The sequence below is a fragment of the Stylophora pistillata genome, chromosome 14, assembly GCF_964205215.1.
Source record: "Stylophora pistillata chromosome 14, jaStyPist1.2, whole genome shotgun sequence".
NCBI classification, from domain to species: domain Eukaryota; kingdom Metazoa; phylum Cnidaria; class Anthozoa; order Scleractinia; family Pocilloporidae; genus Stylophora; species Stylophora pistillata.
The window spans coordinates 15,399,755-15,423,328 of record NC_142532.1 but is presented as its reverse complement, the minus strand read 5'-3'; the positions used below and the strand labels follow the sequence as shown (position 1 = coordinate 15,423,328).

The following is a 23,574-nucleotide window of genomic DNA, read 5'->3' as shown; positions in this document are numbered from 1 at the left end:
TTGGCTCATTTGTTGCCCAAAATGAGCCCACAATCTAGACCAAACGATTTATCCAGATACTAATCTTTTTAGGGAGCTATACTAGTTTTAAGTTTTTCTCGAAAAATGCGCAAAAATCCGTGCCAAAAATGTAGTGAATTCATGACGCTGGTGTTTCTCCAAAATCTCAAGCCAACAAAAAATATTTCGTTAAGTGAAAGTAGAAACCTGGATCTTTATGTACACACATAAAAAAATATATGATTGTCTGATTTTATATTTGTGAGCCATCAATCAAACTTGAAAGTTTTCACCATTTTGCGAAATAACGAAAAATACCCCTAAAATAGCGGGAAAAAGCAAACAAGCGTCCATGTTTTAATTCATTTCAATGGTTTTTCCAGCTTGGACAATTGATGATCTAAGCAATTACGAAATTAAAGTGTGTGATGTTTACAGTTTAGGTGAAGAATAGGGACTTTAAGCAAACCGAGAACGTGGAAAAACAATAGATATAATTGGCAGAACTATAGCCCAGCACGTGCATTTTAAAACTTTGTACATTTCTTAGCTGTCATTTCAAAACAACAACGTGAAATCACCCAAATTTGCGTTGTCTGCGGAGCGAAACTGCGGCGGCAAATTGTTTTAATTTACGTTTGGAACTCAACGCTACTTTTATGCGTTATGTTGAGTTTGAGGTCTGGCGCTCTATGAGACGGTAAACACATGCAGCCATTTTCGAAATTCTAACTAAGGAACATTTTTTTTTTTTAATTTAAAAAGAAAACTTGTTTTGAGACAAGTTTTCTATCATACAAAAAAAATCAGGCGAAGGCATACAATCTCAGGAACCATCCCTTTCTAATGATTACACTTAAGTTTATGCAGTCTTAAGGCAACTTTTACTCTCTGTGTTATTTGTTGGCATAAGCGGAAATATGCTGTATACTAGATGTAGCTAGCTAGTGATGACTCCCCACTGAACGGTTTCTTAAATAATTTATGGAGGGTGCCCGAGGGCTCCACACATCATTTCTCATCATTCCATGTGATGCAGATCTAAAAGGAAATTTTTTTCTTATGACCTAAGTGGGTGTTTTGTTTACGAACTCGATCTGGTGCAAACATGGCCATTATGCATGATTACAGATTTTAATGGATAACGAAGTGTTCACTGGAGTCGCGAAAGATCACTCAGAGATCAAGGTATCGTGGAGCACATTAACTTCTATCTTTTCTAGATTCATCAACGGTTCATCTGACTTCAGTTAAACATAACTTTTCTATAGTCAAGAGTTTACTCTGGTAGGACTGGTTCAGACATGACGCTTTGACGTTAAGAATGAACGGCCTCGGGTAACTTTTGTTTCACTCCCGAGCTGGAAAAAATATTCTTATTCCGAGTAACTGCTTTCATATTTGCGTTAAAATGGCGGGTAGCTGACGACACTATGTTCCATTATTGCTTTTGGTGAAAAGGTTATCGGGATATCGAGGTTTATATGACACATGTCGTACAGAATAAATGCAATCTTTCTCATATGAAGTGTGGACATTTCGCCCTCATGATCAATGCTCTGGCAAGATAGAGCGAAACGAAACCGTGCAAAAGGTGTCTCCGTCCTTGTAGAGATAGATGAATGACTTAATATTGCTCAGAACACATAGCAGAACACACTTAAGGCATTCACTCTCTAAGCAAGGACGGAACTCGTTAAATCAATTATTATTGAGAATTTTCCGGTGCAAAGCTTATGCCCATCTGTTTTCGTTCACTTTTGATGCATTCTTTAATTTGTTTACCGAGGATGGTTTAAGTCAAACGAAATTGGAACAATACATAACGAAATAGCTAACAAAGTTGCGAGAAATAACTGCTTTGAGAGAGAACGAAACTAACTCAAGATTCCACGCACTAACGGCCATTTCAAAAACCACTTTGTTATTCACGAACAAAATACATATTTTAATTTTAAATTTTCTAGGGAAGAGATAACGGTACGTAGGTAGATAAGCGCATATCAACAAGAATTTGGATAAATCACGATAAGTTCGAGATCATCTGGTCATTCTTTTGTATGGCCACTCGATGTTGTCTTAAATTTCATTGCTAATCCAGGCTCATAAACAGTTAATTTTGAATAATTGATCCGCATTTCCAGTCGATTACCTCTATACTGAAATGGATAATTGAACAGTGTCCTTCCTTGCATTTGGGCTTTTTCTTAATTTAAAATGTCAGTACGCTCGTATACATTTAGTGGTGCAGCTTCCTAAACATTTTTTTTATAATTAACGTTACAGCTGGATCATTGGAGGTGACCAATTGCTCAAAAAATAGTTTTTTTTTAACTTTAATGGAGTAGTCGAAGCTGTTAGCTTCGATTGCTTTTTCAAGTCTCTTTTGTTTGTTGGCAATTATAACTTAACATTGCTAATGATTAAACAAAGAATGTGGGACGTATGTCGTAAAACATAATTTCATAAACGAAAAGCTTTCCCATCTAATTTCAGAAGATAAGCTGTGCTCAGTTTGGAATCAAAAAGGAGCAAAAATATTTTCTATGATCGTTTTATCTGGTGAAACAAGATGAAATCCTAGTCTATCTACACGTTATTCTTTAGACTTCAGAGATCATTCTTTTGATAACACATTGAAAACTTTCTCGACTCATGTGTTTAGACAGGTCAGGAAAGAATTGCTTCCATAATTTCATTTGACCAGGACAGCTGAATTTCGAATGCAAGAACACGTTGTAGGTCGCGCTAGCAATTACCTGCTGCTTACCAGACTTGCAAAAAAAGCTGTATAACACCGAGTGGCTTACCTGCCTAATATCCGGAGACATTCTCCAGCACTACCGATGCAGCGCTAGGGACAGTTGGCGAAAAGAAATGTAAACACTATTCTAGTATTATGGCCAGATTTGAATGCCTAAAAGAAAACATTGATCCGAGCTTTTGCTGGAACAATGCTCTTTTATTTTAATTTCACGCACTTTTTCTTTATTGTTCCCTTGAATACGTTTTACATTATCAATTTAATTCGCTCATATTCTTCATCTAGCACTTTTACCTATAAGTCTTTCAAGGTTTTATACTGAAAGCCGAAAGTTCCTACGAATTCTAACTATGAAGTATCTTTTCTTCGTAGCAGAACGGTCAACTGATGACAAGCAGCTAATTTTTTGAGTCATGGCCTGCCTGATTCGCAGACTTTACGTTCTCATGACGATGTTCTTCTTTACAAGACCTCGGTTCATTTCAACACAGATTACTGCGCAAGCAACGGCGAATTTAAGGTCTCATTTAAGTTCCACCGAACACCCAACAACTAATGTACATCAAGTGTATACAGCTCTGCTCTCCGACTCAACTGTATCAAGGGCACAGGACACAGAGGAATCAGCAACGGCGCAGCCTCTGTTGACTACTCTGCATTATCAACCAGCAATACTTGCGGCCGTTACAAACGATCCCACAAGCAACGCAACTGAGGCTACACAAAATCAGATCTCATCACCAGAAACGTTAAATGTTGCTTCTGAAAACACTTCCACCGGAAATCAACAGCAAATAACAACACAGTCTCACAAGAGTTCTTCAGAGCAGCCAGCGCATATGATTTCTCAAACGAGTTTTTCTGGGTATACATCAAGCGCTGCCGTCATCCTTCAAGCACCAGACCCAACAACAAAAGTCGCTTCTGTGATTAGTTCCCTTGAAGAACAAAAAGCTATACCTTCGAGCACTGCGGAAGTGCAGGTAATTTCTCTGCCTAACGTCTATTCAACTATACAATATCAACCGACAAATGTAGTTTATCGCAACAGTTATACTGAAAAATCATTAACGTCAGCACTTAGATCGTTGACTCCTTCAAGTAGCACATCAGCAGGTGACAAGGGAAATGACTTAGCTGCAATAATCACAACAACATCAACAACCTTGACACCAATATACAGAACTGATGAGCAGCAGACAACAACGGAAGCACTAACACAGATCCAAGTAGAGCTCTCACAGATCTTCTGGTCACGAACTATCTACCGAGTACCAGAAGCGTCAACAACTGTTGCTCCTATCGCTAGTTCAGTCGTACAGCCGGCAACACTGTTACAGCAAAATAGTACTACAGAGAACCAAATAACATCTGTAAGTTATCTTAATTCAGCTCCACAATCATTACTTTTATATCATCAAAACAGTTCGACTGAACAGTCATCGATATTTGTATCCCAGCTCAATCCTTCTTCACAGATTGGGTCTTTGATTGCTCCAAACAGTTCTTCTGGTGAGTCATTACTGTCAGTGGACCAGGTAAATCTAACTCAGGAACAGCAAAATACCTTATCTTATGAGGAGCCAATAACTAGTACAGCTGATGAAGGTCCCACCAACCAAATCTCATCTTTGATACTTCAAACTACTTTCATTGGTCAGAAAAAAACATCATTGGACCAGCCAGCTACATCTCTAAGACATCAAAATACCATTTCTCCAGCAAAGTCCTCTGGACAATCAGTAACCCTTACATCCTTCAAAGGTTCCTCATCAAAGCTTCAAACTTCAATATCTCAAAACAGTTACCCTAGTCAGCCATTGTTACTATCAGTGATGCAGTTACCTTCGACTCTTGAACAAAAAATTAGCACTTCTCTTGCTCAAAATAGCACCTCTTATAGTCAGCCAATAACCAGTACTCCCCTCCTGGGTTCTTCTGCCAAACCTCCATCGTTGGCACTTCAAAACAATTCGATTAGTCAGCCATCATCTGCAGTTGATCAGATGCCTTCAGCACAGGATAAACACAATAGCACTTCTCTCTTTCAGAGTAACTACTTTGGGAAGCCAGCGACAGTTAAATCCTACGAAAGCGCCCCTGCCAAGGTCCAATCTACGGTTTCTTCAAACAGTTCCTCTGTTCAAACATCTTTACCAGTGGATAAGCTAAGTTTACCCTCACAAACACAAAATGTCGTATTTCTGGCTCAAAATGGTTCCAATGGACAGCCAATAACTGCTTCTTCTCACTCTAGTTCCTCTGCTCAGCTTTCTCAAAGCAGCATTTTGGAACAGAAGGAAACAGATGGACCTTCCATGAACTTAACTCCAAAATTACAAGCACTATCTTCACTGTCTCAAAATGGTTCTTCTGAAGAGTTAGCAACAACGTCAACTAAGCTGTATTCTAATACGACAAAGTTTGCATCTTTGATTCCAAAATATAATTATACCCCGCAGCTTCTATCCATTAGTCCCCAGAGCGAAACAGCTTCTAAGCAGCAACCTACAACGCTGATATATCATGGAACACCAGCAACTGATTTTCTTGATGCTGACTCAAACGTTCAAAATGCAACTTTGATACCTTACAACAGCAATACTGGGCAGATTTCAACATCTGCTTCTCAGCAGAATTCTTCTCTTGAACTTTCGTCTTTGAATCTTCAAAGCAATTCTACTGAACAGCGATTAACACCTGTTGATCGAACAAAATCAAACAATTTGGTTAGACAGCCATCATCTGCAGTTGATCAGATGTTTCCAGCACAGGATAAACACAATAGCACTTCTCTCTTTCAGAGTAACTACTTTGGGAAACCAGCGACCGTTAAATCGTACGAAAGCGCCCCTGCCAAGGTCCAATCTACGGTTTCTTCAAACAGTTCCTCTGCTCAAACATCTTTACCAGTGGATAAGCTAAGTTTACCCTCACAAACACAAAATGTCGTATTTCTGGCTCAAAATGGTTCCAATGGACAGCCAATAACTGCTTCATCTCACTCTAGTTCCTCTGCTCAGCTTTCTCAAAGCAGCATTTTGGAACAGAAGGAAACAGATGGACCTTCCATGAACTTAACTCCAAAATTACAAGCACTATCTTCACTGTCTCAAAATGGTTCTTCTGAAGAGTTAGCAACAACGTCAACTAGGATGTATTCTACGACAAAGTTTGCATCTTTGAATCCAAAATATAATTATACCGAGCAGCCACTATCCATTACTCCCCAGAGCGAAACAGCTTCTAAGCAGCAACCTACAACGCTGATATATCATGGAATACCAGCAACCGATTTTCCTGATGCTGACTCAAACGTTCAAAATGCAACTTTGATACCTTACAAGAGCAACACTGGGCAGATTTCGACATCTGCTTCTCAGCAGAATTCTTCTCTTGAACTTTCGTCTTTGAATCTTCGAAGCAATTCTACTGAAAAACCATCATCACCTATTGATCAAACAAAATCAGCTGTGAAACTGTTTTCTGAAGACAGTCTTTTTGACCTAAGACTGACATCCACTGAATCTCAACCAAGCTCCTTTGTACAACCGACAACTTTTAGTCCTCAAAACAGTTCCATACGCACTTACCAACTACCATCAGTCCTTCCTGAAGCAAATTTAACCGCAGAACAGAGATTCACAACGATTCTAGGGCTGCAAAACAAGAACTCTTCTGGACTTTTTGCAACACCAGTACTAATTGTAAATTCCACCATACAGCAAAACCTAACAGTGTTGTCAGAAAATAAACTCACGAAGACGCCGACATCCACAATTGAGGACGAAGCGTCTCCGAACCCTTTTACTTTTCTGCCTGCAATCAGTTCTTCCCAGCAGAAATTTAAAACGATAGAATTTAACGTTCATTCGTCTTTACACGAACAAAATTCAACCAGCTTCACCGCCCAAGAAACAGCAGTTTCAAGTAAATTTTACTCACCTCAACATTCAACAGCAATTATACTGCCACCGTTAAGAAAAGGTAAGAAGTTACTAAAACAGAGAGAGAGAAAATTTTGATCATTGAACTTAGAGAGAAAACTTTTAAAGGCGTGGATGACGTTTGCTCCGCCAAACTTTAAAGGATAGGATAGAAGGGAGGTAGGAGCGCTGGCCTAGAGAAGAAATGTCTCAACTGCTTCATGCCTTCGACACTCATAAACCTAACTGCTGCCAAGAGTGATCCATTTAGCTTTGTCATGACTTTTTTCCCTTTTTCCAAGCGTTCTAGTAGTTCTAAAACTCAATTACTCTTGTTAATAATTACTTAAATCAGTACAATTACTTTAATGCTTTAAAGCATAGACATTTTGAAATGCTTTTTTTTTAAGTGACACCTTTGCGATTTGTCTTTTTGCTGAAAAAAGTCAATTTCGACTTCGACCTTTTCAACGACACCTCTGCAACATATAAACGTATCGAAGAAAACGTTACATCTGAGGTAAGGCAAGATTGGTTTCTCGAAGAGCAAAAGACCATCTCAGTCAGACTGCTCTATATTCTTACCAAATTAGCTAATCTGTAACTGACATTTGAATTAGGAACAGGCTTAACGCTTGTGGTCGGGATACAGGGATCAGCTGTAATTGGCTCTAGATTTATATTTTTGGGTGGACAATGTATTATGTATTTTAAGTGGCTCTTGCAGGTATAAAAAATAATTGGAAGGCAAATCCCCTTTATTTTATGCGCGGAAGCAGCGCAGTTTCGATTTTTTTTTACTGTCCCACCGTCTGAAATATGCCCACGCATTTTCAGCGTTGTCCCCTGGGTATTCATGAGGTGTTAGTTCTAATGATAAACGGAAAACGCCCTGAAAAAGTACGCGGTAAAAAGTTAATCTTTCAACATGTGTATACGGTAGAGTCACGACTTATACTTATGTTATTATCTATCGTGATGTTTTCCCAGATTTTATCGCATCTTGGGCCACATGGTGTTACAAGTGTCAAGATCCTGTATATTAGGTAAGACCAGCTGTATTTCTGCATGTATAAAGACCAAAGTTTTTATTTGGAGTGGAAGGTTTCGAATATTTGACTTAATTATCATGTTTGGTGTTGGCAGAGTAACAGCCGATGGTGTGATATAGCCTCGATGAAAGTAATCCTTACCCCTGAACACCTCAACATTAGTATGCATATTCTCCAAATTGTTGGCTATATAAATTTCATGAGGTATTGACGAGGAGAAATTGTTTAACAATCAAGAGTTTCTTCAGCTGGAGATCACTTCCTTTGTGCTGGTGACTTTAATGTTTGATTCAGGGGTTAAGTTGTTAAGAGAAGTTAAATCCATGTCACTCTTGGGGGTCTGTAATATTTCTAAATGTTCACTGAGTCCCGAAGGCAAGCAACACGAAGTACCTCCGCACTCTCAGTTTCGATCACCGCACACACGCTCTCTGAGTCACATAAACCAAGTTCCCGCTTTGCATAACTCCCTGAGGTCACGCAAACACTACAGGGTAAAAGGTTTAAAGGGACTGTTGCTGATGGATGACGTTTATGCTTTGAAAACTTGAGTAAAAGTCATTATCATCAGTTGAATGCCTTGGATCTGGTTCGAAGAAACTCCTTAGTCAATTTGGCGTACCGTTGTTCGCTAAAAGCTCCAAGAAGAGTTCGCCAGTTTTGTTTGGTCAATTTCTATCAATTTGTAAGTGTAGAACGTCCTTTTTGATTCATACGTTATGTTTTCTTTCTGTTTTCTTAATCTAACAGACCTGGAAGCGTGGAAGTAACTGCTGTTTTAACTCTTAACGATGAATATAACACATCAAAGGTTTACGAGGAAATAAACAAATTAAACAAGACCGGAAAACTGGGGAACATACCTTGGACTGCGCTTTACTGGGGTGTAGAAGGTATGCTACTGACTCCTTCAAGTAATAGAATGTATCAATTTCGATATCTAAGTTGGTCTATGTCAATGCTAATGCTATTTACCGGTAGCGTTATTGTCGTTATCACGTGGTTCCTTTTTTGATAGGAAAGTGAGGGGATTGTCAACAATCTTTGAAAGGAATCCTATTCTCTGTTTTCTCAATCTCGACTCTGTTTTGAACCACAGCATGCACTTTTCAGAACTGGCCTCTAAAACTCTTTCTATTTTGGAGACCTGACACCAATGCCAAGTCAGATTTGGCGAAATTCACCATTCAGTTCAACACGCTCTTGTCGTTCCTTTAAGAAACAAACACGACTTCATACTAAAGTAGTCACGATGGCTAACATATGTGCACCATACCCGTTTTGAGACAGAAAACGGCGCAAAGACTAGATCCCTCTGGGTAGCTCATGTCAGCATAGATTCTTCAGAGGAGTACTCCCTTCCACCCAAAGTTGTTGTTGTTAGGTGACTTGTTACAATATAAACTGACCGTAACCTTGTAAAGCGACATTAAATATCTCAGAATTCTTTAGCATACCTTTTTCTTTCACAGATAAATCTTGCATTCCTCCAGAAGTTAGTATAACAAATTTACCAGAGAGAAGAGCCAAACAATCTGCTTTTTCCATTCTGCGTTCCAAAAATTTTATCATCCAGGCCACTGTCGGAAAAGCGGAGTGTAATTCTTCACAAGCGCTACAGTTTGCGTGGTATCTACTCAAATTTGACATAAAAGCTTCAGGAAACATCGAAATACAGAATAAAATTCTCTTGGGTTCAAGAATTACAGAATGGACCCTGCAAAAAAGAACACTTGATTACGGACAGTACTACGTGGACGTTAGAGCAGCTTATTCAAATCAGCCATCTGTAACAAGCAGTATTTTGGGATTTTTCAAAATTAGCAAGTCTAAACTTATAGCTGACATTGCAGGAGGGAACAAGGTTACACGAGGAAAGGGTGATCCTATTTTATTGGACGGTTTAGCCTCTAAAGATCCAGACGTTGAGAGTGGTGACCATACATCCATGCATTTCACGTGGTTGTGTAAGAAACGTCAAGAGCACTTTCCCAATGTTTCGTTGGCTTCGCTACCAGTGATTCACAGTTCCTTGGGTCCTGGTCAGGGTGGATGTTTTGGAACCGGTGTGGGGAAACTAAACTCCAACGGTACGGTTGTGAGCCTGGAAACTAGTCTTATGACTGTTGGTGAGTTGTATGACGTCAAGCTTATCGTCACAAAGGATGACAGAGAGGACGACTTCACTCAGGAAATTAAGATTGTCAGTGGTAATCCACCACAAGTGACAATGCGGTAAGAAACAGTAAGAAATAGTCTCTTGTAAAATTTCTTGGCTGTTGGAAACGAATGTTTCCTATCTTTAAATGATTGGTGCCGTTTAATGATAACACCTCAATCCTCAAACCTGTATTGTCAAACTTTTAGCCACAATCCTAAACATAACTATAAGGAAATCGATCTCAGAGGAATTCATACAAAACCACTTGCAGTTTCAGTGAACGTAAAAGCGGAGCTCGTAGCACGCGCATCGCGCGAAGCGAAGTACTGTTACAATCAAAATTGGTAACCTATCAAGCCGAAAAATTTGGTTTTCACGTGACCGTACGACCTTCTGTCCGTACAATGTGCTATTTCAAACATGCGCGGACAGTTGAATTGCAGGTACAAATCTAGGGCAAAGAAGAAGGTAATACGCATGTGAGCTTATGTGTGTGACTTAGAAATCGGATGTGCTTGCGCTAGTAAACATATAAGTAGCCTGTTGAAGTGCACATACTCAAGTGTGGTATCCAGGTGCAGTGTACCGCGGGCAGAAAGTTAGACAAACACAAGGGCTTGACGTGGGCTAGCCGATGTGAAGCCCTCGGAAGCAGGTCTCGAGGGGTTAATCATGCTGATTGAGTTGACATTGAAAATATTATTTCTCAGCAATTTTTTTTTCATATGATCCTATAAAGTAACAATATTGGTAGAAAAAGCTTCTGTCAACTAAATCAATTTACCTGTAACTCAAATTAAAACAACAATAACAATAGCAACAACCCTGATACTACTTCCTTTTGCAACTCCGTCTCTATTATATCACAGATGCCTGATTAACTGTGAAAAAACTGCAAGCGCCTCTACAAGAATCAGCATCGCAACGACATGCAAGGGACAAGCGTGTCAGACAGCAACCTACCACTGGCAGCTTGTCATTGTAGATTCCACTGGAAGTGAGCTGCAAGAAAATATCCTGACACGTAACATGACAGAGACTGACATGGATCTTCCTGGTATTATTATTAAAGCAAATCAACTACAGCCACTCATCGTAAGTGAGCGGTTTTATCGACTGAAAGTCTTGGTCTCGCAGGATGACGGACCCGATGGGAATGCGGCCTATCAGTTCAGAGTGAACGCTCCGCCAAGTCCAGGAAATTGTACTGTGACCCCGACGAATGGACAGGCATTGAAGACGGCGTTCGCTTTTTCATGCATTGATTGGCAGGTAAGAGATATAATTTCCTTGTTTCTAGGAGACTTCTCTGTACCACGAATAAAAATGTGAAGAGCAAGACTTGCCAACTTTCTTTTAGGAATCCTTTGACGTGCAATTTTACAGGTATATTAAAGCCTCAATTCAACTGGAGTTTTTATCCATATCTGATTGGTCTTTGTTGGTAACTGTTTTCTTCCCGTAGTTTCCTTTACTTTCTTTAAAAATTAAATTGAAGAAAAATGATGGCATTAGCGTTTGCGAGACTTATGAAAGTTGTAGTGGATAGAGTTTCTTTGTGAATGACCCTTGTTGCGCAGTATTAAATGTCAACATCATTTAAAAGCACTTTACCAATACCTCCACTTCTCTTTCAAAAGAAGTGAGGAATTCCCACGTCTTAGAAACGAAGAACTGGAGACAACACCCCAGGCTAAATGTATATAACTGAGAAGAAGTCCTGGCACAGGCGATAATTGGTCGCTGGTTTGAAACATTATTCTAAGCTTACATGTGTCTTGTCTTTTTAAGGACCCACAACAACCTCTGACGTATCAGTTCCATTACAAAACGGACCGTGGATTGTACACTGTCGTGCAATATGGATCTACTGATCATGTTACTACAGTGCTTCCCTCTGGAAAGGAGAAAGATGGATATAATATTACATTTGAAATAATGATAACAGATAGTCTGTCGGCTTCCAGCAACTTTGTTCTCCACATAAAGGTGATTGTTTGACTACTTGTAAGCTCTGTATGAAATTACAAAGTAGTTTTTCTACTGAGTAAATACAAGAATAGAAACCATACTTTCCTAACGAGAATATCAGAAAGTCATCAGAAAAATGTTTACCATTGTCTGAGATCGCGGGACAAGGTAAACAGAGTTAGAGGTAAATTTACTACGGAAAAAGAGCTTTTTACTAGATTAAATAGACCTTTCTTATCGGAAAACGTCGAAACCTTTTGAAAATTCGAATTTATATCCACTCGAACGCTTTAAGGATGGAAGGTGATAGAACATATATGGGTATTTCCCTTAAACACGAGATAGGTAAACGGTGTAATTTTCCATTGAAAAAAAGTTATGTGGCAGCTTTTTTACACGCCTTCCAACTGAATGAAATTTTAAAGTTAGGTGTTTTGAATATAATCTGTCCGATAACTTCTGATCAGCTTTTTGCTCTGTTTTTTTTTTTTTTTATTGCATGCCTTTTTGTCCGTTATTTTTTCTATCAGGAAAACCTTACAGGTCAGTTTGTGCGGCTCTATAATGTCATACCACGTTTTAGAACATTACGACGAGACTTAGTAATTTGTCAAAGGGAGATTTGTTGATAGGAAACCTATGTGACATCATGATTCTCTTAGGTCGAACCGCCACCTGCCAACGACAGTCTCATTGAACTTGCGGTTGGAAATAGTAGTCAGTTTAACATTTTGGTTCAGTCAGGGAATGTTAGAGGTGCCACGCAATTAGCAAATGCTGTGTTAGGAACAGTCGAGGAATCAAATTCTACGTCCTCTGAGGACAAGATAGAGGTATTTATGTATTAGGTACATTGTGCATTCATGTCTGTTATCCTCTCAACAAAACTGTGACCGTGTATTCGTAACGTCTGCGTGAGGTAAGCCCTGAGAAGAACTGCTGTGGGTAGCAATGACTGATGTTTCGCGAGCTTGGCCGGAAGTGATCAAGAATCAAGTCATTGCTCACTGGACGTTTTTTTATGAAGTCCACTAAGAAAGGCTATGCATCACATGAATTTTCGTAAATTTGGATATGCTCAAACAAGCAAAGGAATTTCATTAAACTAAATTAAATTTTACAACCAGTCTGTAGGTTTTGAGACTTTAATTTCTCTTCTCTTTTTTTAATTTTTTCTCACCAAAGAGGGAGAAGGACTGTCGATTTGGTTGAAAAATGTTTTGACCTCGTTTTACCTATAGCGCCATACTTTGTTTCCATGAAACTTTTTTTCCCATAGGAGATACTGAAAGTGGGTTGGATGGGGGAGGGGGGCCATAAAAGATCCAAGGGGAAGGTGGAATCTAACTTTAAGCTAAAAGGTATGTCCATATTTCCCTACAGATCAAAAACTCCATAATGAAAAGTGTGTCAAGTATTGAAGTAAGTAATTTACAATCCTTGACTCAAGTGACGTCTGTGATCGCACGAGCGACACTGGAACCTAGCGAAGTGACCTCTGATACGCAGGTATGTAAGTGCTTAACGATCCAATTCTGAACGATGCTCTACAGTTAAATGTTAAACGAACTTCACCAAGAAGTGTTATTGTCTCAATTATATGATTTCCTGAAAGGAGAAGAGACTGTAACACTTCTGAAAACAATCATCCATCTATCTTTTAGGATCTTGCTCTGCAAGCCTTAAAATCTATGACGTCATTGTTACGAAGCAAGACCAATGAAGATTATGGTTCAGAGTCCGTCCTAGTTGAACAAGGTGGGGAAAACTTGGTACTGAGTCTGGGTAACATTCTTAACTCTGCTTCTCAGAAGGCGAGTGTGATCGATAAAAAAGCGGAGACATCGGAAACGCAGTCCAAGGTGAATACCTCGTGTCATTGTTTACAGACTATTTTTAGATGAATTCATCCAATCGATCATTGTTTCCTGGGTTCCTTTTTCTCTGAGTTCCTTTTCTGGGTTTCTTCCGTTGTTTCGTTTTGCAGCCTTTTTAGATTTTTTTGCGTCCGCTCGTTTATGAACTCATTCATTTAGAAAGTTTCCATCTATTTGTTGATCCACTTATCCATCCATCGATATTTAATCTTTCATTTATTGCTTCGTTCATTCTCATCGCATCTCATCTTTCCTTTCCCTTTTTCTTTTTCTCACGATGCTTGTCTCGGACCTCGCTTCTCACGCGAGGTCCGAGATACAAAAAAATACTACTGTTCAATCTCTTTTTTCGTTTTAACAGAGTGAAAACGTCTCCAAAGACACAGCGAAACTTATTGATGATGTAAGCGTTGCTCTCCTATCCAAAATGCTCGTGGATCAGGAGCCTAACCGCGTACAAACACAGTCCTTGAGTATGGTACTTAACAGACTCAGTCCCAGATCACTGGAAACAGCAACAAATTTTACAGACGATCCTTCTGTAGGGGAGTTCAAATTTGCCTTCAGCGCCATAACCGATGAGAAAGCGAGAGATGCTGAGTATATCGACAGTGTGGTAACAAAATCGAGATTTTCCACTTGTTTTGAATTTTTTAAACCTCTATGGCTTACTTCTGAGGTTCTTAAAAATAATTGGTACCTTTCCCATCTCATAAAAAAAAAATGTCACAAGAAAATGTTCATCAATATTTTCTGGTATCGACTGCCATTAGCAGTTCTGGAAAGTCAGCATTAGGTAGGAGGTGGAGAGAGAGAGAGAGAGAGAGACGCTACGTGGAGTAGGTTGAAGAGGGATGTGGAGCGGATGGAAGGGTTCGAAGGTGAATGAAACGAAAGAAGCAGGAAAAATCAAAACTGTTGCTTTCACAAAATATGTCTCAAAGGTTCTGTACATCACTTCTGTGCTAGCATCGACGTAAAATGCTGTTTTAAAACACATGCTTTATCTTTCTCTACCAGATGACTCTGAGTACATTCAATCCCTTTACGTGGGACGTCAGTGCTGCCCGTGTTGATTCTCACGTCCTTAGCTTGACCATCAAAAACCACGAAGGACAAACTTTATCGGTGAAAGATAGTGATGAATATATCGAGATGAAGATTCCACGCGAGGGTAATTTTCCACCTGAGGAAAGTGGCTTGTACTTTGCTAAACCCAGTAGCGAAGGAAAGATGCAGTACCATGTAGTGAGCTTGCCGCATGCAGACGGTAGTGCAGTACGATTTCGAGTAAGTATTATGTATGACTTTACAGTGAACAAGAAACTGATTTGAACGAGAGAATAAAAGGACACGCTCCTCCAGAGGGAGGGTGCGATGGGATTACGACCAACATCTTTCCTATAGCAGAGCGTAGGGGCGAACATCAGAGAGGTCTTGGTTGGGAGAAAAGATTAAAAAATGTCTTTTTTTAAGGTACTGTAAGGGTAAGGGATGCAAATTGGGATTTACCCACTGCAAACACGCATTCCATAAGTTTCATGAACCCGAACCAATGTGAGCATAAAAGAAATCCGAAAAAAAAAACAGAATAGAGAAAGGGGTCAATAATAACCTAATGACAAGCAAAAGACCAGAAGTGCAAGATAGTGCGTATGAGCAAGAAGGGTTTGGCTTTGGTTTTTTTTTTTTTACGTTATTCGTTGAGGGGACGGTGTCACCTTTTTCGATCAATGCAATCAAAATAAAACCATCACATTGCAACCGTGGATCACTTTTGACACTCACTTTAAAGTTTTTGAGACTAGGATGGTTTTTCGTCAAGTCAGTTCAATGAATTAAAGATCTTGAGCAGCAGTCCTACCATTATTTCAGATCAAACCAACTACAGATAACGCCATCTTCAAAGTATTCGTGCGACATGGCCAGCGACCAACTGTCACGGAGCACGATGTATCAAAGCAAATTCCGCATCCTTCATGCTTGAGGGCTTCCCAAGATTCTTATAGCCATTGCAGGAATGAAGCTTACGACATCCTTTTGTTACCTGACGAGTTGAACAAACCGGGACAATATTATATCGGCATACAGTACGAGAAGGGTGAAGGAGAACTCCAGAGTCGACGTAAGAAGCGGTCATGTTCTGGAAGAGGCCGCCAAAAGAGATCATGTGTGGAGGTTAAGGAACCACTAAGACCCGAAAATATCACGGTGAAGCCTGTTTATGACCCAAAGACAGACGTCAATTACTCAATGAATCTGCTGGAAGAGAGTTGTCTTTTTTGGGACGGTATAGAAGAACGCTGGTTATCAAGGGGATGCAAAGTAAGTTTGTCTATTATTGCTAAAACCTGATTACTTTGGTAAGTCATCATTTTTTAGCCCCTAGTTGTGTTTTCATTTTACTGATATAGTCTTCGCGCCTTTTCCAAATTGCAACCTTATTACATTGAACAGTACCAGAATTTTGTAAGCTGGATCGATAAAAAGCCATGAAGCCAATAGCTCTTGATTAAAAACCCTCTCCTCTCACACCTTCAAACTGACCAAACCTCAAAATATTGCCTCACAAGCTGAATGGTAGACAAGTAAATGGGGCAGATGAAAAATTCTTTCGACGGCTTTTACAGGAAAAGTTTTTTAAATGCTTAATTTAACGACAGCTTTTAGATCACCCTGAATGATGTTCACCCCGAAAATCGGTCAAAAAAAGCTAGAAGCTTCTTTGGTAAGTTGCTTCAAGACATTCCGTATTACGTCATTTTTTGTCATCAGTGTATTGCCAAATTTTCCCGAAATGGTAGATGCTGATATAAAAACTCCTGTTCAAAAATATAAACTGTGAAAAACCTGGTCTAAAATGTGTCATTTCAACTAATTTTTGCCCCACAAATTCGTTAAGGCGGGATTTCGTTTTAATCCTGATTAAGGAGCTCTAGTTACCCCTGTCTTTTCATTTTGAAAATAATCCTTTGACCATTGACCTTTTGCAGGTCGGACCAGGGTCAGATGTCTCATCCTTACACTGTTTGTGTGACCATCTGACGTCATTTGGTGGAGGTGTCCTAGTGATGCCGAACAAGCTAGATTTTGATGTCGTCTTCTATGAACTAACGCGCCTCCACGAGACTGGAAATGTTGCCGTCCTTGTCACAATAATTGCAGTGCTGCTGTTGTACTTCTTAGTGGTAGTATTTGCAAGGAAATATGATAGACAAGATAAGGCTAAGGTATAGTTTGGATAGATATTGCTTTCTCTTTCTAATTCGGGACATATTTTTTCTGCAAAGAACGAAATGCAGCCAGTTCTCAAATCAACAAAAGCAATCCTGAAAATTAGAAGCGTAACAATAACCAAGGAAGAACAAAAGTAGTTTTGAAATATATTAAAAAGGTAGGACTGAAGAATGAAAGATCAGACGTGACTATTAGGCGAAGTATTCATTTTGTGAGCTCCAATTAGTCAGTTTGTTACCATAATTGCCTAAACTTTAAGAGGAACATGGTCTCGAGGATTTGGTGCGCATGTGGTTACATCAGAAATAGTGATAATGATAAGAAGTTTCCTATACACGCTTCTAAACACGTTGTTAGTGGTGTTCGATCGCAGGCAAATGCTAAGCAGTATTGGGAGGCTATGTCTGAAGTGACACGATCATCAGTAAAAAGTGTAAAAGGACAAACATTGAAAGAAGAGAGCAATTCAACGTTGCGACCTCATTATCTCGCAACACTATTGTTGACAGTCAAAACGCGTTTACGACCCTTTAATGAGCAATCTCATTCCCAGTTCAATCTCGTCCTTTTATACTCAATAGGTCATCATCCTCAAGGGGTCTTGGCTTCTTTGTTTACGTTTTTATGTCCCTGTCGAAGGACGAAAGCCTTCAAATGTAAATTTTACAAAGCCTCTTCACTTTCTGCGGCTAATTACGTTAACTGAATATAATGGTAATTATAACCAATCTAAGTAACCCGGTTACATCATTTATTTGATTCTCAGAGTGGTCCAGTTTTCCATTTACTTTCGTCAGATGAAGCAAATGACTTTGAATACCAACTGACATTAGCGACTGGAGTGTGGAAGAATTCTGGGACTGATGCTCGAATCGTTATCGTCATTCACGGAAGCGAAGCGCAAAGTGAGCCGCTAGCCTTACAAAAGAACATGTCAGACTCGAGGACTTTACTGGCGCGTGGAAACGAGGATACATTTGGAATTCACCTACCAATGTCACTGGGTGAACTGGAATACGTCCGCATATGGCATAATAATTCAGGAAAAGATCCTTCATGGTTTCTTATTCATGCGACAGTCGTGGATCGTCAGACGGGTAGAAAATGGACATTCTTTTGCAACGATTGGTTTGCACTGGAAAAAGGGGACGGTAAAATTGACAGGATTCTAACCCCTCTTCGTTTGCAGGAAATGCAAACGTTTAGTTATGCTTTGCGGTTACAAGGTTCTAGAGGTTTTTCCGACGAACACGTTTGGCTTTCGGTTGTTACTAGGCTGCCAAGGAGTAGATTCACACGTGTCCAAAGAGCCACTTGCTGCCTTTGTATACTGTTGTCTGCGATGTTAACAAATGCCCTGTTCTACAGGACAGACAAAGAGCCAGATCCTACCCTGCAAATTGGTCCATTAAAATTCAGCTGGAGGCAAGTAATGGTGGGAATTGAGAGCGCCTTGATAGTAACTCCAGTAAACTTGATGATCATGACATTTTTCAAGAGGAGTGCCAAGAAAACTCCAAATAAAGTCGACGTAGAAAAACCGAGGAACAGTCCCGCGCATTTTTCTGGCAAGTTGTCTACTACCAGCTTAGGGGATACTAATGATGTTGATGACACGCTAAACGAAAAGAGTTCTTACTTGGATAAAAATTCCCAAAGTCAAACTGATGTCAAGAAGAAATTTACGCTCCCTCACTTCTTTACCTACATTGCTTGGTTTTTAGTCCTTGTCACTGTCTCTGTGTCTTCTGTCTTTACATTCTTCTTCAGCTTGCAATGGGGAAAGGACATTTCGAACCAGTGGCTTTCTTCAATGTTTATATCTTTCACCCAAGACCTTTTTGTTCTACAACCTGTGAAGATATTGATTATCATAGTGTTAACCGCTTCTTTGTATCGCAATAATGATGACACCGAAACCGTTAGCCAAAACACTGAAGAAAAAATGCATAGCGAAAGAAAACGCTTCAACAACAATCCTAGCGTTCAAGTGGAGATGCCGAAGGAGGATGAACTGATACGCGCAAGAGAGTACAGGATTAAAGAGACAGAAATGTTTTCCTTTTTGAGAGAGGTCCTGGGCTATCTTCTGTTCTTCTTTTTGCTTATTATTGTGTGTTACGGTAGCCGAAGTTACCACGGATATCTCATGACTATGGATCTGAAAAATACCCTTGGCGAATTTTCTTTGGTAAGTAGCTCTACATTTCAGGGTAACCGAATGCATTTGTTAATTGTAAATTGACTTGTTTGTAAATTATAATGATCGGCGCGCCAAGCAAGAATGACGTAGAGGTGAGATCAATTGCATCGCTTGACTCTGGCTTGATTTAACTTCCAATAGATTACGTCCTATGTGGACTGATCTTGTGTTTAGGCTTTTGTCATTGCTCCGAAGGTTCCACCGAGCGCATTTGAATATAGCTATACTCGATATGATACAATCATATTTTTATTTTATTACAAGATCTAATTAATGGAAATCTTCTATGTGAAAGTCAAGATTTATTTTGGACTGACTTGGATGTTACTTGGCGTGCGCTCACACATATAACCACTTACAATCAATTTGAAATTTATTGTGTTTATAATTACGTAAGATGTTCAGGATTTTCAGTTGTCTTGGCCCTTCCCACTAACCCCGTCCTCCCCTCCCTTGTATGCGTTCCTATCGGTTCACTGCTACTGCACATTTTGATACGCATCTTCTTGCCTAGGCTAAAGATCCGCGGTATTTCTGGAAATGGCTTGATGTCGAGTTTGTGGAGGGCGTCTACGTCAGCGACTGGTACAACAACGACAAAATAAAACAGCAAGAGTACATTGGCAACAAGATGTCTGTTCTCTTAGGAATGCCTCGCTTGAGACAACTAAGAATACAGAAAGGTAAGTATAACATTATTTAAGAACTTTCAATTATATTAACGCAGAATTTGTAAAAGTTCTCGTAGGCAGTGGAACAAGGAACGAGAAAATCTTGGTGATCATTTGATACAAACTTCACATTTTTTTTCTGTATCTATTGGTTATAATGCAAATTTCAGAACCTAAATCGTATAGAAAGGAAAGAAATTAAAGAGTAGGATAAGAAAAGAAAAAAAAAATTGTAAAGGCAAAAGAGAGTAGAGTCCTTTAACTAGAACAATGAAATCTACGCCTCGGCAACAAGAAAGAAAAATGTGCGAAGCAATTAAAATTGTGACGATTATTTTCAAAACAGTTACATTTACATTTAAATTTTTTTAAATAGATTCTTGCATTGTTCCAAGGATAGCACAAGGCATCATACGCAGGGGCTGCTACGATCACTATAACTTTAATGAAGAAGATAAAAATCCTGCAAACCTTCCAGGCTGGAGACCATTCAGCGGCACTGTTGAATGGGCAAATTTTTCCGACCTATGCCCTGCACCATGGCAATATGTGCCAAGCAAGAAACTCCACGACTCGCCTAGCTGGGGTTACTTCGATGTTTACGACGGTGGTGGATATGTTGCAGATCTAGGCTACAATAGAAGCACAGCCCAAGCAGCTATCTCTAACTTGATAGAATACGGTTGGATTGATCAGCAGACCCGCGCAGTTCTACTTGACTTCACTATTTATAGTGCTTATACGGGTTACCTAATAATTTCAGCCTACCATTATGAAATATTGCCTACAGGATATGGCTATCCTTTTCCAAAGATAGACACTCTTCAGCTGACGAGTACTGAAACAGGCTTTTACGAGTTTTACCTGATTTGCCAGTTCCTGTTTATCATGGTGGCGTTCGTCTTTTTACTAAAAGAAATATACAAGCTATATCGAACTAAGTGGACCTATTTTAGAGATGTGTGGAATTGGGTGGAAATTCTACAAATAATTAGTTCAGTTCTAGTCGTGGTTTTCTACATATTAAAGTCAAACCTGATTCTTAAACTCGCTGCTATGGTGAAGAAAAACCCTTTCGCCTTCGTAAGTTTTGGAGAAGCCGTTAGCTGGAGCCATGCAGAGACCACTGTTTTAGCCATTGCAGTTTTTCTAACAACCTTGAAACTTCTACACATAATTCGCTTTAATCCGCACGTCTCCATAATGATGTCCTCATTTCGCGTTTCCAAAAGCTTACTGTTGTCCTATTCTATGATATTTGTCATTATTTTCGTGTCATACGCTCAGATGGGGAAGCTGGCATTCGGCGCCCACATTCAAGGTTATTCATCTGTTTCAAGTACACTGTTTTCAGAAGTTACCATGTGCCTTGGGGGCCAAATGAGCTTTCATGAGTTAATGAGAGTCAATCGTCTTTTGGGTCCGCTCTACGGTATATCTTTTCTTACATTGATGTCTTTCATTTTTATGAACTTTTTCGTTGCAATTTTGAACGATTCTTTCGAAGACGTCAAAAGCAACACTGATAAACAATCCAAAGAATTTGAGATGGCTGACTTTATGCTTGAGAGAGTAAGTGAGCTTTTAGGAATTAACAAGCGAGGCCAAGACTCTTGTCAAAATGACCCATTGAGAGAAGATGACACAGCTTCAGCCAAATCCCAGGACCACTCCAATTTGCCTCTACAACGTCAAAATGCTGGTCAAAATAACTCAATGAGAGAAGATGACACAGCTTCAACCAAATCCCAGGACCACTCCAATTTGCCTCTACAACAACGTCAAAATGCTGGTCAAAATGACACAATGAGAGAAGATGAAACAGCTTCTACCAATGCCCAGGACCGCTACAACTTGCCTCTACAAAAAACTTTGGAGGGAATCGACTCAAAGTTTGACGAAACCTTGAGCACTAAGGGGAAGAGGAAACTCATACCAAAATCTCTTGTAGAACATTTGGCAGCAAAGTTGGAACTGGAGAAGTCAAGTAGTCCAAAATATTCAAAAAGAACGCTCGAAACAATCAAAAAGGATTCTTCAAGTGAGTTTGATTTGGATTCCTCATTAGAACATCTGTTTGACAGGATTGGCGTGTTGACCAATAATCTCGCAACGGAAGATAAACGACAAGATGTAAAACTGCTTTATATGATCCACCAATTGTCCCTCAAGAAGAATCATGAAACTTCATGCCAAGGAACGTTGTCTACGCCACATCAAATGGAAGAGTTTTCCTCGGCAACAATCACTTCACAAGATAATATTGAAAAGAACACGAATCGTGGGTCAAAAAATTCTTCGGAGGATGAAATAATGAGATTTATCAGACGCAGATCAACTCGTGATCTACCAATCCACTTAAAAATTGGAAGTTTTTACCAACAGCTCCAAAATGATAAAACTGGTGGTAAATAAGAAAACTAAGTATGTTCATTTTGCAGTGTTTATCCCGGACATATTTTCATCGTACGGCCGTGACAAAAAAATCTCCATTAACAAAGTCCTTAAGTATATTAACGAGAGGTTTTAAGATTTGGACCACTACTTTCTCAACTTTGACTCCATGTGAGCTATAGTCCAGGGATCATTACAGTGCCTCTTTTGTACACCAGTTTCGCCTGAACTAAATTTTCCATTATTCGTTTTAGAGAGCACCAGGGTGCTAAATCTAATTATGCCAATCGCAGCTTATGACCAAACCGATCAAAGATGCTCAAATCAAATAACTCAGATGTGTTTTCTCTGTGGCTACGTAGACAGATATCGCAATATTTAACAACTATTCACCGAAGTGGATGTGGTTAGTGGTGAATGTTTATCAAGCCGCGAAGCGGCGAGGTAAATATCCACTGCTAACCACCGACACTGAAAAACCCTTTCAACAAACTAGTTTTTACCGGCTGTTGACGCATTTAAAGAAGCAGAGGGATAAGATCGTTTGTAAATGCTGAGGAGTACCATTTTAACTGATTAGCACATCGTCATCATTATCATTACCATCGTCGACTTCATTATCATCATCATCATTATCATCATCATCATAATTATTGTCATTAGTATCATCCATATCACTGACGATTACTATCGTCTACGGGTTTATGTCGAATTAATTTGATGGCCTGCTCCCAGTTGGCTTGTTAGCTCAATTGGTAGAGCGCTGCACTAGTATCGCAGAGGTCAGTGGTTCGAATCCCGTACAGGCCTGAAATTTTTTTCAGGTCTGATTTTCACTATTGCTCAAATAGTGCTTTACTGCGAAGGATCGTGCTCATATACGTCTCATAACCGCAGTTCACACATATGTTTCATATGTTTGTTGTTGTTTGATTACTATCATCTTGATCATCATCGCTGCTACTAAGCATTTTATATAATACCTAAGTATGACTACACAGAAAGATTATACAAGATTTACCAATGCATATATTAATAATTAGTAATAAAAATTTCAAGATGTATTGACCATCCATAATTGAAATGCTATTGTTTAAAAAAACACCCTACTTTCAATTGGCTATGATTGTAAAGATTTCAAATCTTTTTTAAAATGACTGACATTCTGTAAATGATTGTTCATAGACTAGAGAAGAGAGCTGTTCTTAGTAGTGAAGTAACAGCGCTTGCAGATGCAGTTACTCGTACGCCAAACGAGATCGACTCTGCATGAAACTTGACCGTTTGTTACGCGGCTATCAAGCAACACTAACGTTTT

General features: G+C 39.4%; 1 protein-coding gene across 2 annotated transcripts; it reads left to right on the top strand.

Annotated features, from left to right (window-relative positions):
* The first annotated feature begins 1,091 nt into the window (after positions 1-1,091).
* On the top strand, positions 1,092-23,320 carry LOC148716758 (polycystin family receptor for egg jelly-like). 2 transcript variants are annotated; one of them, XM_088745234.1, is made up of 18 exons: positions 1,092-1,188; positions 3,140-6,751; positions 7,101-7,210; positions 7,681-7,736; positions 8,493-8,635; positions 9,215-9,977; positions 10,773-11,175; positions 11,695-11,892; positions 12,537-12,707; positions 13,258-13,383; positions 13,539-13,736; positions 14,113-14,367; positions 14,772-15,041; positions 15,627-16,076; positions 16,745-16,981; positions 17,755-19,179; positions 19,706-19,874; positions 20,239-23,320. In XM_088745234.1, the coding sequence occupies exons 2-18, from the start codon at positions 3,178-3,180 to the stop codon at positions 22,275-22,277; spliced, it is 10,587 nt and encodes a 3,528-aa protein (XP_088601360.1). In that variant the 5' UTR covers positions 1,092-1,188; positions 3,140-3,177; the 3' UTR covers positions 22,278-23,320. The 2 variants fall into 2 exon arrangements, with proteins under 2 accessions (XP_088601360.1, XP_088601359.1); XM_088745233.1 differs by having other exon boundaries at positions 3,137-6,751.
* The last annotated feature ends 254 nt before the right edge of the window (positions 23,321-23,574 follow it).